General features: G+C 45.0%; 1 protein-coding gene across 2 annotated transcripts; it reads right to left on the bottom strand.

Moving 5' to 3' along the window:
• Nucleotides 1-187: 187 nt before the first annotated feature.
• Nucleotides 188-15,760, bottom strand: ANGEL1 (angel homolog 1). 2 transcript variants are annotated; one of them, XM_053944522.1, is made up of 10 exons: nucleotides 15,619-15,760; nucleotides 13,155-13,754; nucleotides 12,420-12,640; nucleotides 11,773-11,842; nucleotides 10,946-11,379; nucleotides 10,133-10,259; nucleotides 9,179-9,289; nucleotides 7,933-8,002; nucleotides 7,345-7,502; nucleotides 188-6,511 (listed from the first exon to the last, which is right to left on the bottom strand). In XM_053944522.1, exons 2-10 carry the CDS (start codon nucleotides 13,519-13,521, stop codon nucleotides 6,342-6,344), a joined length of 1,728 nt encoding a protein of 575 aa, XP_053800497.1. In that variant the 5' UTR covers nucleotides 13,522-13,754; nucleotides 15,619-15,760; the 3' UTR covers nucleotides 188-6,341. The 2 variants fall into 2 exon arrangements, with proteins under 2 accessions (XP_053800497.1, XP_053800496.1); XM_053944521.1 differs by lacking the exon at nucleotides 15,619-15,760 and adding an exon at nucleotides 15,439-15,510.
• Between the last annotated feature and the right edge of the window lie 15 nt (nucleotides 15,761-15,775).

Raw genomic sequence — 15,775 nt, 5'->3', positions numbered from 1 at the left:
AATATTGTAAGAGTTAATACAAACCTCTTCTTGGCACTGCTCAACTTTTCAATGTACAATTCAGTCTTCCTTCCTGGCCTGAAAAGCAATTCTCTTCAAAGTCTGTTTAGTGACCTTCCAGACTAATGACCTCACCAGGACTTCTCAAGACAAATGCTGGGTTAATAAAGGACAGTCAGCTGCAAGATTCAGTGCAAGGATCCCCAGCAAGGGGATCCAACTTTATTCACGCTATCATCTTTCAGGCATAACATACCCCTTCTCTCCAGGGAAATGAGTAATAGCTGGGACCAGGGCCAGGCTGTAGGCAAGCCTACAGTGTGTATAGGAAAGGAATAAACATTCTCTGACCTGTTACTCCAAAGAGAAAGGCACGTGCAATAGTCCATCTTAGCCAAGTTAATTATATGAACTGCTTCTGCCCTGAGGGAAAGTAATTGCACAGTTCTAAACATCTACTTCAGCTGCTTGCTTGAAAACACCCTCTGCTCCACGCCTCATAGATTTTGCTTTAAATCAGGTAACCCTTATATCCCCTATGGATGTATAGATCAGGGTGGAGTGAGAACAGCAATGTGGCCACAGACTTTCTGCTCCCTCTTACATCAGGCTTTTACCCTGCAGGTTGTTCCTGCAGTTTTAGTTTTCAAGTCAGTTAGAGATTATGTTGCTTGGATCTTAAGTGGAAAATCTTTATTGTGGGAAGGATAAACAACATGTTGAAGCAGAAAACTTAAAAAAAAAAAAAACAAGAAACAAACAAAAACCCACACCTGTCAGTTTTTACACTGAGAGGCCCAAGATTTAAGGCTCTCACATGTCTAAAAGCACACAGAAATTCATTCATGAGAGAGTGAGACTGAGCCTTAAAAGCACCATTCATGCAGCAACTGCAGGATTATGGCAGGCAAAGGCATTTGACATGCTGTGGATAGCAGGCCATGACAGAATTAAGTTAACTCAGCCAGGTTTGTTTTCTTGGATTTTATTTTTATTTTGGCAGAGTGAGTGCTATCCTATCTCTAACTTCATTTTAAAGGAGGAAAGGAGGAGAGGAATAACTATAGAATAACTACAGCATTCATCTACTCCCAGTTCAAGAGCAGCTCCAGGCACTGGCCAATAACTGAATATATAGAATAAATGTACGTAGAAGACTTTGCATCCAGAAAGAAAATAACAAAAAACTTAACAAAATTGTCAAGGCTTGAAGCCAAGGGGTTTTGTTTGTTTGTTTGTTTGTGGTTTTTGTTTGTTTGTTTTTTTCTTTTTTTTTCCTGGTATGTAGAAATTAAAGACTGGATGGAACAAACACATCTTTTGTTGTAGCACAAGCCAGTGTCTAGCTTAGTCCTACCATTTGCAAACTTGGACCTTGAAAGCTGCTGTCTTATCAAAGTTACAAAAATTTTACAGCTATTATACAAGAGCACAAGAATGCACAGTCTAAATCTGAAAGAAAATAAATAAATTTTTAAATAAATAAAAATAGCATCAAGACTGACATTTTCAGTGGAAGCTGGAGGACAACTTGCCTTGACAGGAGAAACCATGTATAGCTGACAAAAGGAGTTAGAGGCATGCCAGCTGTTTAATCTGTCATCTTGGTTATCATTGTAACAGGTGAGTTTCCTTCAGAAACTCAGTATCATACTTAAAAACACAATGCAGTAAATTCAGTTCAGCTTGTGCATTTCAACATGACAGTGCTATGGGAAGCACTACAGGCCAGGCAGCTACAGTCTGGTAAGAAGCAGGTCACAACTAGCAATTCAATTAGCCTGCACAACAGGAAGCCTGAAAGGAGATGGTATCCCACTAACCCTTGTGTGCTCCCCCTTTAGGTAAGCAACAAAAGGGTTCATCTGCATTTGGATGACCCGTGGATATGTCTGCAAATATCTAAACAGTACATCCAATAAATGTTCCATACTGAGGTGGTGGCAATGGGAGCAGTTACTGGACTGCAGCAACACCCTGCTTTGCAGACTGCTTGCCAGCACCATCATCAACACATCGTTAAGAGCAGGACTCATACCTTGATCCACTGAGATGCTGAACTTCTTATGACCTCTAGGAGACACCTCAGAGAAGACAAACTAAGGTCAAGTATATTTCAGAGTTCTGCCTTCACAAAGCAGGTGGCATATAGAGCACAAGCAATAAATCTGAAACTCGGGTGTTTTGTTTTATATAACATATGTTACTCCCGAGTGGTTTCAGAGCTCCCACTCCTCCCACTTAATTCTTCAGGGGTGAGGAAACTCACTACCTTACATCTTGACACCATTTATATGTTGCATGTATAATAATACTTAGCCCTAGAGAATTGCACCCATAACTTTTAACTGAAGAAATACAGCTGCAGAAAAAATAAACATCAGTAACTCAGATAACTGGATAGAGTAGTCATGGGAAAACAGCTGCTGGAGAGATAGTCATAAGAAAAAGGCATGGAGAAAGAAGACCTCAAACAGCAGCCAAGTTTCATTTATTAAGAACAGGAAAGAAGCTAGAGCAATTATATTGTTTACCACTCCTCACATCCCATGTAATTGGGAAAACTGATTATGAAGGGCAACCTCCTGAAGCAATGAACTTAAAACTGCGAAAATGAAGGAAGTCCAACTTCTATCTAAATAGAATAACTAAATACAGCCTAGCAGCTGTGATGCAAACGAAGCTGTTTTTTAGCAAAGATACTTAGTCAAATACTTGATTGCCTCAACAGCTGCATGCTCCTGCAGCTTAGGAGGCTGCGAACAGGGAACATACACACACTGCCAGCAGTCTCTGGCATCACTTCTCCCAGTCTCCCTGAACTCTACATCACTACTAAGGTCATGTAGCTGGTAATTACCTCTGTGACACCTTCCCTTTCTGAGCATTGCAGATACTGCTGTTCTACTTTCATAACCATTTACAGATCCCTCTGTAATTCATCAGAAAGCTGTGTTAATGAAAACTCATCATGCATTTAGGTCCAGAAACAGTTTTAAGACCTATGTCTAGAATCTCAGTTCTGCATCCCATAACAATGCTCATTACCACAGGCTCTGATTGTATCTGTGAGTGCTGTTCTTAAAGCATCACAAAACATATTCTTTTTCTCCCAACAACTATATGCTAGTCGCAATTTTACAGTTAGGAACTTTCTACCAACCTCACATCCAAACCTCTCCTATAATCCCACAGAGTCAAGAGGCATACACAGGTCTCCAGATCCATTTGATATTAACTCCAAATTGCTCTAGAATATAGGCGGTTTTATTTTCCTGAAATAGACCACCTCTGTAAAAGTCCATACCAGAGCTTCTGTGACGGTGGTCAAAATAAACACAGAGATCAAGTCTTCAACTCTGCCTTTGTGTCTCTATAGAGTCACTAGCAATGGTCCTGCATTTCTGCCATACTTTCACCTATGAGTGCCCAGCAAAGCATGTGTAAGCCAGGGCTTTGAGAGCTGCAAGCCACCCTGGGAACATTATAACCTCCAGAAATAAGAATAAGGGGACTTGTAGGCATCGTCCTGGGGTTTTTCTGCACATGACTCGATATCCAGTGTTCAAAACCTTAACAATTCCAAGTGCATACCACATTATTTCATGCACGGAAAGGGAAAGCATTAGTTTGACCTGTGCAACACTAGATTTTCCAGCAAAGTATAGCTGGAACCTTAAAACCTCCCTGAGATGCTTCCATGCAATTTGCCCACAAGTCAAGGTTTTTGTTTATGTAAAATGGAAAAAGCACTTGTGATACTGGAGCACAGGTCCTCCACCTGAGTTATATCACAGGACTGGCAGGGTGCTTCAGGCAGTCCAGGGGCAACCAGTTCATCTGCTGGTGTATGGTGCACAAGAGAGCTCAGTCTGGCTCTCCTATGGGCAGCTTTCATACACACACACACACACACCCCCACACACACACCTCCTCATCAATTGACCTCAGACTCAGCCAGCAATAACAATAGAAGCAGATAGCTAAAGTTCTAACACCATGTGTCACAGAATTTTTTGTGGTGCCTTTGGTTGGTTGTTGTTAAACCTTCAGTGTCTTCTAAGGTTCCTATTACAATGTTAACAGCAAGAAGGAGTCATCTGCAACCAGGCTGCCTTCTGGCAACCTTTTTGAGCCAGATAGAAAGCAAAGCTCTCAGTTCACCCTTTCCTTCCCTTCCTTTATAAATACAACTGCTTACAAAATCAGAGTAAGAGTACTTGCAGAAATCAAACTGTGAGATAGTCATAAAAACGCACACCTCTGCATCCATCCCTCCCCATGTATCAGTGCCATGCCAGAACTATTACCTAAGGGCAAAATAATTCATACCCCTCCAAGACTGCTGTTCACTTAGGGAAATTCACAAATGGTAGCAAAAGCCATCCACACAACACCAGACAAATACCACACCATCTTGCAGGGCAAGAGGGGAATATGCAGTCCTTACATGCTCATAAGGGCACAAAACACAACTCCCTCCCCCCCCACCCCCCCACCTTGTTTTTGTCGTTTACAGAAGTGAGCTGTATTCCTTTCTTAGGGAGGGGGGCAAGGGTTCCTGCATGCAAATCTTTCTGGGGAGGGAGGTGGGGGATGGAGGGGGCAAGACAAGCCCAGTGCCAAAGAAGCCACCTCTGGGATTTAGGGGTGTCTTGGGAGATTAAATTAGGCTCATTTCTTCCCTGTCTTCAACCCTCATTACTTTCTTGTGTAGCCAATTTGCCCTCTTTCACCTCTTAGCCAGCAAAACCTTGCAAGCAAGTCTTCAGAGGTTCAGCAGCCAGAAATACAAGGTGCCGCAGTTACTTTGTGGTATTTTCTTAGATTAGAAGGATTTTATTTTCAATAAAGAAAGTAACATTTAAAATATCAATGTCCCTCAATATAGACCATGAAGAACAAACAATGTTTCAAGTCTCCTGTACCTTCCTGCAAAAACATGAGGTGGGATCGGGTTTCTTGCCTTGTTTGTGAACAAAAGATTGATAATGTTTCTACCAATATTGATTTCTGCCAAGACTGGTTTCATCTCTTGAGGAAAAACTGAGCACCAAATGTCAGGCTGAACTGGGGAATTTACTCTAGGTACAGGCTCGACTGCTTTTGTACCGGCCAAGCCACTGCTTACAAAAGAACACCAATAGGACACCAAAGGTATGCTGGGATCCAAGTGACTGCAGTCTGGCTCCAAGTTACACAGCCTTCCCCTTCCTCCCAACGCATGTCAAGAGACAGGAGATGATCCTAAGGGTTCTATCTACACCTAAACATGGCTGAGTGCAGAAGAAAGATGCAGCAAGACTTCAGTCTGGCACAGGAGATGGATACTAGAGGTTGGCCATCGACCCCTGGCAGGCTGAATGCAATAGGGAGTGCACAAAGAACAGGGCAAGTGACAAGATCAGCTCTTCCATCTGATGGCTCTGCTGACTCTCACATGCCTTCCATTTTCATCTCTCTTTTGGGACAACCAGAGTTATAGCCTTCTGGGGTTATCATGACTTACGGGGTAATTTTTTCCACAGGATATTCACTGGGAGGATCCTAAATATTTTTGCTAAAAATGACATATTAGGTACCATTCTGAGACTGCTAGAAAGGAAGGAAGCCTTCCCCAAGGCCTCTAGGCTCATGCTGCAGTTCTACAGCTGCTGCAGGCGGCTCTGTAGAATCCTTGGTTCCATTCCTGGCAATCCCATTCCCTGGTCCATCAGTCACAGCAAGCAGTTTCTTGTAGAAACTGTTACACCACACAAACCCTTCTGTCATCAAATAAGCCCTTACAGATTATTAAGTAAAAGACATTTCTAAGCACTTAGCAGATCAAATCTAAAAGGCAACACAACAACGCAAAGTACTGAACTATTACTGAGAAATTAAAAGAACTATTGTTTTGGTGTGAAAGAGTATTGGCTTATACATTCCATGCTCCTTGGTAGCAATTAAGCTAACCAAAAGCAGATAGCATTGTCCCTCTCTTTTCCAGCTCCTTGAAAATCTTACACAGGGACAAATAAACAAGGGCATTATGTTGGTTCCTGCAGAACAAGAACACCTGCTAAACAAGGCAGTGGAACAAGAATCTCTTTAAGAGATGCTAAGGCCTGAATGCACCTGGCATCCCACTGGGAACACAGCTCAGGTTTGCAGAGATGCAGAAAATACCAATGCAAAAAGCACTCCAACTCTTCCATCCCTGTGTTTAGTGAGGGTGTGAAGGGAGAAAAGGACTTTCAGGGCATCACAAAGAAAATTATTTTCTTGCAAGCAGGTTGTGCAATCCAGAGTCTCCACTGCTGTATTCAGAACAACTTTTCTTTAGGGAAGGGGAACCAACACTAACTCTCTCTGAGGCTGGAGATCTCCAAGCCGAAGCTAGCCAGCAGGCAGAGATGATCAGATGAACAAAAAGGATTTGGTAAGCCATTTGCCATCAAGAGGACATCTTCAGAGAGAAGGGAAAGACGGCCAAGCAGCTTCAGGGCTCCATCCTTGTACAGCCTGCGACCTGACAAAGAAAATGGGAAGAAACATCAGCCAGAGACTGGCACCACAAATTAACTCTGCACACTCACAAAGGGATGCTTGTCAATCCTTTCCTGTTCTTTCCCTGATAAATGAAGACAGCCTGCACAAACACTACATGCACCTTTGAGCCTAGATGTGAAAGCAGTGAGCATCCTACAATACTGCTGTTCACGGTTTCATATACTTGCAGGCATAGGAAGCAAGAATACACTAAATTCACCAGGTAGTTGCTTATATGAGAAGTACCTTTCTTGAACTGTGGCCTAGCAATAGCTTCAGATTCTCCCCCGAGGAGGAATTAATCTCTTCATTCCTAACCTGTTCCCCAAACTTGATTCTGATGTGACCCAAATGAGCTCCAAGAGAGTTCCTGGATGCATTTACATGCAGTTGTTCATCAACAGAACTCCTGTTTCAGGCAGCAGAGAGAAGGTGCCACTGAAAAAGAACCAGAGCCACTTCCTTCCAAGAACAGTATGTGGTCTCAGACAGACCAGAACTCCAAGCCTTGAACTCAGGACCCAGCACTGCCTGTTACCAGGAGCACAAGTGAGATATTTATACAGAAGAAAAGAATCTATTCTGTTCTAGCTTCCTCAGAAGTCTATGTGAACGTAAGCAGCCTCATTTTCTTCACAGCAAAGATAAACAGTGTCTTCTCATGGTACATGAGCAAATGTTACTTCCACCTTGTGTATTATTTCAAAGACAGATCCTGTAGATCCACCAGCTTAATGAAATGCACTGCCCATCTGGCCTTTCTCACAGTCCTCTTCAAAGTCACAGGGATAAGCCCTGCACTGCCACACTCACCTGCCTTGCTCTCCACAGGCTCTGCTGAGTAGAAAATGTAATCAACAGTGGCTCCAAGCCCCATGGGCATTGTTGTGACCTCTGGGCGTCCCCTCTGTGGCAAGAAGTGGCTGTAGACAGAGGTCAGGTTGAGGCCATGCTGGATAACACCTGAACACCTGCATACAAACAGTCACTGTTTACCAAGAAAGGAAAGAGAATTATGCCTTTTTGGTTCTGCAGTCACAGCTGAATGTTCCCTTGCTGATGCAACTATCTAAACTACTCCTACTTTGTGAGCACATAAAATCTTTCAGAACTATTCACTCCACTTACACCAAAGCAAGACATACTGTGAATTTCCTTTGTCTTCAATACCCAGTCCTGTATATGCCTATGCCCTTCATTCTCAATCTCACCAACACAATGCTTACAGAGCAGCATCCAGCTGCTGGGACAATCCTGGGTGGACCTAGCTCTTCCAGACAGCCCTCCATACTCTCTTTCACTCTCACATTTACTTCAGTCTTTACTTCAGCCAGACTTTCAGGGCTCAGAAAAACAAGACTGAGTTTGAAGACTGCGGCCATTGAAGGTGCAGCAAGTTACCTTGGGATGAATGGCTGGGGATCAGGGTCTTTCACCATGGCAGCAGGCTTGGGCCAGTGTGCAGGGCGGTCTGCAAAGGAGCAAAGAAATTCCAGCCAGACCTACACAGATCCCAGAACAGGCTGCTCATCCCAAGTCTGAGAAGCTTCTCCTGAAACCAAATGAATCTTCTTTTGCCCAAGAAGAGCAGATAGCTTCCAGTCATGAACATCATAAAGGAAAATATCCAAAGGAAACACAAGCTGTAAGACTAACAGGAACATCCCTAGAGCAGATCAGTGCAAACAACTGAGAAGTCATATTCTGTCCTGCTGAGGACATGTCCTTAAAGCATTTAATATTACCAAAGTCCAGGGTATTTCATGCTTTGCTCTCAAAAGAAAGTTTGCTTGTCTTAGCCTACAGCTTACTCAAAGGGTGTCTAGAAAGGCAGAACAGAAATAGAGAAAGCAGAACCAGCCATGCCACAAGGCCCAGAGGTGCAAGAATGTCTACTGGGTACCAGCTTCCAGAGACATCTATATTGCGACCTTCATGTATCATTACAGTCTTCAGGTTGTTCTCTGCCACCAAAATCTTGAAGCAGAAAAAAGAAATATACATATGTGTTTCAGCTTAAAAGAAGTTTATAAGAAACAGCTTCAAGAAGCTGAATCTCAGTGCATCTCAAGGAACACAGTCAGTGTGTGTGATGGAAGAAAGTGTACTTCTCTGAGCTCTCATGGAATCTAATCACAGTCACAGAAGACACCCTTCTGCCTTTCCCTTTCCTCACCAGGCATCACCTCCACCTCATGTTTTCCTTGAAATCATAGAATCATACAGTTATAGAACAGCCTGGGTTGGAAGGGACCTTAAAGATCATCCAGTTCCATCCCTCCATCCCATGGGCAAGGATGTCACCCACTATATCAGGCTGCCTATGGCCCCATACAACCTGACCTTGAACATTTTTCAGGGATGTGGCACCCACAACTTCTCTGGGCAACCTGGCCCAATGCCTTACTACCCTCTATGTAAAGAATTTTAGGAACTTTAAAACTAATTTCCCTTGTCCCATCACTATATACCTGTGTAAATAGTCACTCTCCCTCTTTTTTTATAAGCCCACTTTAAGTACTGGAAGGCCACAATGAAGCCTCAGTGGAGCCTTCTCTTCTCCAGTCCAAACTCTCTCAGTCTGTCCTCAGAGGAGAGGCTCCATTGAGCTAGGAGAGTGACAAGTTGAAAAGTCTCCCATTAATACCTGGTTTAGCATCTGTCACACCTTCCAGGAGGACCAGCTGTGGTGGTCGTTCACAGGCAACATCACAAAAGCGGAACTGCAGCAGGAAGTCACGGCTGTATTCACGTCTCCCTGCAAAGAAAAGTAAAAATTAAAAGAAGAAAGTAACTGCAGCAAAGTCACACCTCCAGGGAACACCTACCTATATTTTAGACCTTTGGGCCTCTTAGAGCTCTTTAGTTTGAGAGAGGCTTTTGTGCCCAAGCACTCTGATACCATGAGAATATAAATCACCTAATAACCTACATGTAGAACAGATGTGTAGAACAGAGCACCGCTATTGCTATCCCTCAAATGCAACAGTCATTTTTGGCACAAAGTAAGAATGTCTTCTCTGAGACACCAAAAGTTCAAGGGACTTTTGAGCAGATAGATCAGTTAGTCTGTAACTCCAGGAAATGTCTGCTGAGAAAAAACATTTCTGGAGATCAGGCTGAATACAAGTTCTACATTCAAGATTTTCACAAAAGCTATTTTGTGTGGGCTCCATTTTTTAAATTCTCTCTATTGGTGCAGATGACAGACATGATTCTAACTGGGTCTTAGGAATGATTTCTTTACAGTGGTTTGCAAATACTATCCAAAACCACACCCCAAGCACCCGGAGATTAAAGCAGTGCCTGTTGAACACAGTTTACAACTACACAGAAGTGTAAGTCTGGGAATATGAAAGAGACACGTAGAGTAAGTGTTACTGGTAGAGGAACATTCAGGTCCTGCCTAGAGAAAGAAAATAGCAGAAATGCAATAGGTTCTGGAAAAAAATTGTATTTAATTCATATACAAAGTAGGAGGAGAGAATTTTTTTGTCAAGTGCCTCATGCAGCATGTGCCCAAGCTACTCACAGAGACAGCAAGGCCCACAAACTGCCCATCCTCAGCAAACTCATATTGTCAGTGCATATTGGAGCTCACCAGGTTTCTTCGGCTGACACAGGGTGACATACTGGCACTTGTCTGTAACACCCAGTGAACTTGGCCACAGTGGAGCCAGCAGCTTCCGTGAATACAACTGTTGGGAAAAGTCTTCCTGACCGGACACCTGCAAGAAGGCCAGGAAAGGAGAGCAACCATCAGTAGCACAGAGCAGATGTGCAAGCTATAGACAATGTACATATATACACTTGCCAAGATCAAGACAGGAGAATGCCCTCTTAGAAAGGCATGAACTAAGCTATTCAGAGTATGGTAAAGGTATAATAAACCTTCAGCTGTAGAGGACAGATACAATTAGCTAAAAGTCACCTGACAAGATACTTTACAGGTATCTTATTGAAGTGATGATTTAGCTTGAATGATAACCGTATATTTGATCACAGACACACAGTAAGACAACCACAAGAGACTCTAGCATAAGTACCCACTTCAAACTTTTTTTAGAACAAACACCCACAAAAAATTTCAGTAAGTCTTGGTGGAATTGCATTTCCCTACACTTCCAGTCACACAGGTACAAAAATTCCACAGGAAAGGAAAAAAAAGACTTGACATTAAGTGGTCTATTATCACAAGTCTGCTCCAAGAGAAACCAAAAGAGCAGTGATGGAAACAACATGCACGCACTTGTCCGCTTCTTTCCCCTGCAGTGCTGGAGACATTGGGGAAGACTGCTGAATAACTTAATTCAGTATTAAGACAATTTCCTCACAAGAGGAAGAATGCAGCCATGCATTTCTCTAGCAGCAGACAATAAAGAGCTATCCAATCCCAATTCTGGCTGGCAACTACCTTCCAGGCTGGCATCCCATGGTAGGAAAGTTCACCATTCCGGATGAATTTGTAGAGTGGAGAATCAGGTACAGAGTTCAGGTCTCCACACAAGATGACAGGACAGTAGCTGCCTTCAGTAGTTCTTGCAATTTTGTCAATCTCTGCTAGCAGCAAGGCCACCTGGGCCAGTTTGATATCTCCTCGACGGGGGTTAAACAACACATGAGTGTTGGCCACACACAAAGGACTGACTGCCTTCACATCAAGACCTTCTGGGAGCACAGGCTGCAGCAGCAGCACCAAGCCCACATTATCCCGGTTAAGGACATCCAGGCCAGGCCGGAAGTATTCTATGGGGCTGAGACTGATCAGCTGGAACCTGCTGTGCTTATAGCACACTGCACATCCATCGGTCTTCGTCCCGGTTCTCCGTTTATAGAAGCAAGCAAAGCCTGAAAAGAAACCATCACCTATTAAAAGGTTTATCCAGTCACTACCTCAGGCTCAGCAAGTCTGTATAGAAAAGGTTCCTACTACATTTGGGTACAGCAAGACACCCAATTCTCTTCCAATAATCGCCCTTTATTATTAATCACTGGGGGAATTTCTTCTCTCCTTGTCTTTCTAGGGCCCTCTGTTTTGTTACTCTTATCTTTCAACTCAGAGACATCAAATGCAAAAGAAAGGATAAAGGTCTAGGCAGATATTTCAGAAGTAGGGCCAGCAGCCACCTGGCAAACAGGAAGAGATCTGTTGAAACTGATTGTTTTGAAGATGTTAAGCAGGAAGCACTGCTCGGCCAGTCCCATGAGCTGGATGTACAGACCCACAAAAGCAGGACATACCCATCTCCTTGAATGTTGGTTCCAGTTGCTCCCAGTAATGGTTCTCTTGCACCTCCTGGAGACACAGAACCTGGAAGGAAGGCAGAGATCGCACTTGCTCCACAAGTATTTGCTAGTTACCTTGTTTTGGGGAAGGAAGAAAGTGGAAAAGTGGACTCACATGCCAACCCTCCAAACAGAAATGTCATCACCGCAACTCTGTCCTGTACTTTCCGGATGAAAAGCACTAACTTTCTGGGTCACATTAGCGTATCATTCAGTTTTCCAGTGATGAGATAAAAGATCCTTCATCTCACAAAGAGGACTCAAAGAATAGAGAAATTCATGGAGTCCTCTTCTATGCAGGCTTCCCCTCCTGTGCTGCCTTAGAAAACTGGTCCTTCTTCCTCTACTTCTGCTGTTTATAGAAGTTAAGTCCTGCTATCAAAGTATGACTAGTTTCTACAATCAAAGCAAGATAGACACCAAAAATAGGTGAGGTCTGTGAAAGTCCTCAAACACTCTCAGACCAATCAGCATCCAGTTACCAAGCAAGTAGTATCTTCCTAGGACTTGCCCCCATCTTTTTCTTTTCTTAATATTGTTAGATCAAAGAAGGAATTAAAATTCAGGTGACACTGATGTAGAGAGGGCTTAGTCATACTTACATCAGGATCCCAATGCTGGATCTCCTGCAAAAGGTTTGGAAGGCGGTAGTTCCAGTTCAGGATGTCTGGATCACAGTGTACATAGAGATCAAGACCCTGCTCCACCAGGTCCTGGGCAAGGATGTTGTAAGACATGACTCGAAATTCAAAGAGGGAAGTGTTTTTTGAGACCTGCTTTAAGGGTTGGACAGAAAGATCCTCCCAGTCTCTCCATAAGATCTCTATATGCAAGAGACAAAAAGCAAAGTTACAGCTGCACTGGGTACCTTGCTAATACTTTGGTTCCCCTGGGACCCATAAAACAGCCATTTACATTCCCTAAGCTAGGGTACTCTAGCCTCTGAGCAAACCCTCACCCACTCTGGTTTTCAGATGCTCTTTCTGGATATCTTTGGATAGTTGTCTGTAGGGATGGCATAACACATGACCAGAATCAAGCATACTGAAACGCCAGACCCACTTTTCAGTGCCTTTTAGAGTACAAAGCCAGCATTTGAGAACAGTAAGGAACATATATTGATATTCAGATCAGACAGTCTCACAGAACAGAAACTACTAGCTGTGACCAGCCCCTCCTCAGCAAAAACTCACTTTACAGTTTTCACTAGCAGATCCTGTCAATTCTGCAGGGGCAATCAATGTCTTGCTGACAGCAAACCCAGACACAATAACCTGACCACATTCACTACAAATGCCAATCCCAAACTAAACATTAGATTCAGAGCCATCACTGACCATGGTAGGGCACCTCTGCTGGGACAGGATAAAACGGCACCGCATCCTGAATGGGCTGGGCTGGGAGCACTGGTGGCACTGTCTCTGCATCACATGCTAAACTCCAGGCCAGCACAGCCGGGTCATCATTCAGCACTTCCACGTTGATACCAGCACAGCCAGCTGTCTGGTGATCTGTCTGTGGCACCACAGCTGCCCAAGGGGCACTGCCTGCTACAGTCACTGTTTCCTCTGATGGTAATCTTGGCAGCTCAGACACTGCATGATCTTGCAGTTCTGAAGAAGCCAAGGCATTTAGCTCTGAGTGCTGCTGATCAGCACACTGGGTGACTTCCGGAGATGTATTCAGATCACTGAGGCTGGTCATCAATAGCTCTGAACCTTCTAACCAGTCACTAGTGAGTGAAACTGATACTCTCCTCACTGCTGGAACACTCTCACTGGCTGGCAAATTCCCTACTCCTTCCTCCAGCCACTGCTGGAGAAGGGCTTCTTGCTCTTCTGGGACTAATCTTCCTCTGGTTGCAGCAAAGACACCTTCTATCTGGGTGGACGGGCTCTTCGCCAGAAGCACATTCTTTCGATAGGTAAAGAAAGCATCTGTCATGTAAAAACAAAATCAAAATAAGACAGCCAGAAATGCTTTCTTACTCATTCTTTTCTTATTCCAATGCATTTGCTGTAACTATGTGCATTACAACCATTCAGTATGGCAACCCAAACGAATTACTTCTCTGAGGAAAAACAGTTACAGTCTAAATAACTTCCCCTGCCTCCTCCAGAATGCTAAGCCACAGTCCAAATCCAGTTATATTAGTCCAAGTCACTGAAACTGCACACAATGGCAATGGCTTTATCAAATCTAGGGAATGCAATTCTAACTCATGCAGCAGCACAGACAGCCAAGCTGAAAGGCCTTGTTGAAACTATCAGCTCTCAGTAAAGGCATAGTCTCTAAAAGTTAGCTGATCAGGTGCATGGGCTAAGAAACCAAGGTCTTGTCATCAAATCATCATTTGGAGCAAGTTTCTTTCCAGGGACCACGTAAGAAATAGCAGTCAGCTAAGAGAGTAAAATATATCACAAGAATCCATTGTAGAAAAAAATCCATTCTGTTACTAAGAGATGAAAAGTGAAGACACATAGGGACCAACATATGCCTGATTAGAGAGAGTATATGTACAGAAGAAGTCCTGTAAGAATTACAGATCACCTGATGCCTGACATGTAGCAAAAAAATAAAACCACTTTAAACTGTTTTTAATGTAACATTTAATATACTAATATTTGTGCAGTAAAGTAGAAAAATACAGAGATTCCTTTCACTTCCATCTATACAAGAGATGGCATTTACGCTTCACTATGAATTCTGCACAGACACATGTCCCTACTAGCAATCTCTGTTGATTACAGATCACTTTTTTTCTCTGCATCCCTGTCAGTCAGCCAGAGCAGTAACATACAGGAGTCAGCAACATTCATGTATGGTTTTACTATATCTTTTGTGTCAAAGTTTTCTGTATGTGTCAGAAATGGAGCTTTAAGAACCATACTCCTCTCTGTTGGTTTGTAATTAAGTTCATTAATGTCAAAAATACCAATGCACCAAGGTAATGTTTCCACATGCCACTGGCCGGGCACAGTGAGTGCCTACAAGAGCCTGTTAATACACAATAGGAGCTGAATTTGAGAGGAGTCAGCTCGCTGCTCACTATGAAAAAAGACAGTGTGCCAGTCCAGTAGTTGCTACAGGCCCAGGGACAGGTTCAGGCTGGAGCGTGGCTTTACATGAGCTCACTAATCAGGAACTGTGAAGTAGCAGCAGGATCTAGGGAAACTAAGTGAAATAGCAACGCACAGAAAACATAAGTCCATTCACGAAGTCGCAAGTCCCCCGCAAGTCCTTGGGGGATCACAGATCTCTGAGCGGCCCATCTCCAAGGATCTCTCCAAGCCTGGAGAGCAAGCTGGGGGCAGGAGCTAGAGCCCCTGCGCAAAGCACGGTCTGCCTCTGCAGCACAACAGCCGGCAGCTGTTCCCCCAAACACGCAGCTCCCCGCGCTGCCCGGGGCCAGCAACCCCGGCCCGGCCCCGCAGCCCCACGCTCCATCTGCCCAGGTCCAGGGCCTTGGGAGCTCCGGGGCAGCCGCGCCGACCCCGGCCGCCGGGCCGCACCCCCCTCAGGCCGGGGCGGGGGATGGCGAGGGACATCCCCGCCCCTGCGGGCCACCCCCGGCAGCTCCCCCTGCCTTTGCCGCCGCCCGCCCGCCCGGGGCCGGGTTACCTCGGAGGGCCTGGAGGAGCCGCGCCGCCGGCAACAGCACGTAGCAGAGCACGGTGCCGATCATGCCGCCCGACCCGGCCTCCACCGCCCCCAGCCCGGCCCCGCCGCCGCGCCGGCCCCGCCTCAGCTACGGCCTCACTGCGCGGGCTCGCCGGAGCCCGGCGTGCCCCAGGCACTCACCGCGTCGGCCCCCCGGGGCTCGCAGCCGGCTCGGGCCTGGCCCTCCCCGTGCGCCGCTCCAGGGCCGCCCGCTCCCGGGAGGCCGCGGCCCGTAGTGGGACGGCCCCGGCCGGGGTGGGGCCCTGCCTGCCCCGTTGTAGGGCAGGAGCGCGGCCGG

The sequence above is a fragment of the Vidua chalybeata genome, chromosome 6, assembly GCF_026979565.1.
Source record: "Vidua chalybeata isolate OUT-0048 chromosome 6, bVidCha1 merged haplotype, whole genome shotgun sequence".
In the NCBI taxonomy this organism is placed as follows: Eukaryota; Metazoa; Chordata; class Aves; order Passeriformes; family Viduidae; genus Vidua; species Vidua chalybeata.
This window is presented reverse-complemented; position numbering and strand designations above follow the sequence as displayed.

Bases quoted from the DNA above. Each gene is read 5' to 3' on its own strand.
- ANGEL1 (XM_053944521.1), bottom strand. From the start codon at position 15,502: ATGATCGGCACCGTGCTCTGCTACGTGCTGTTGCCGGCGGCGCGGCTC. The intron at 10,260-10,945 runs GTAGTTGCCAGC...GCCTTCTTGCAG, and splicing joins ATGGGATGCCAGCCTGGAAG to GTGTCCGGTCAGGAAGACTT. The intron at 7,503-7,932 runs GTAACTTGCTGC...GTTTGTATGCAG, and splicing joins CCCCAGCCATTCATCCCAAG to GTGTTCAGGTGTTATCCAGC.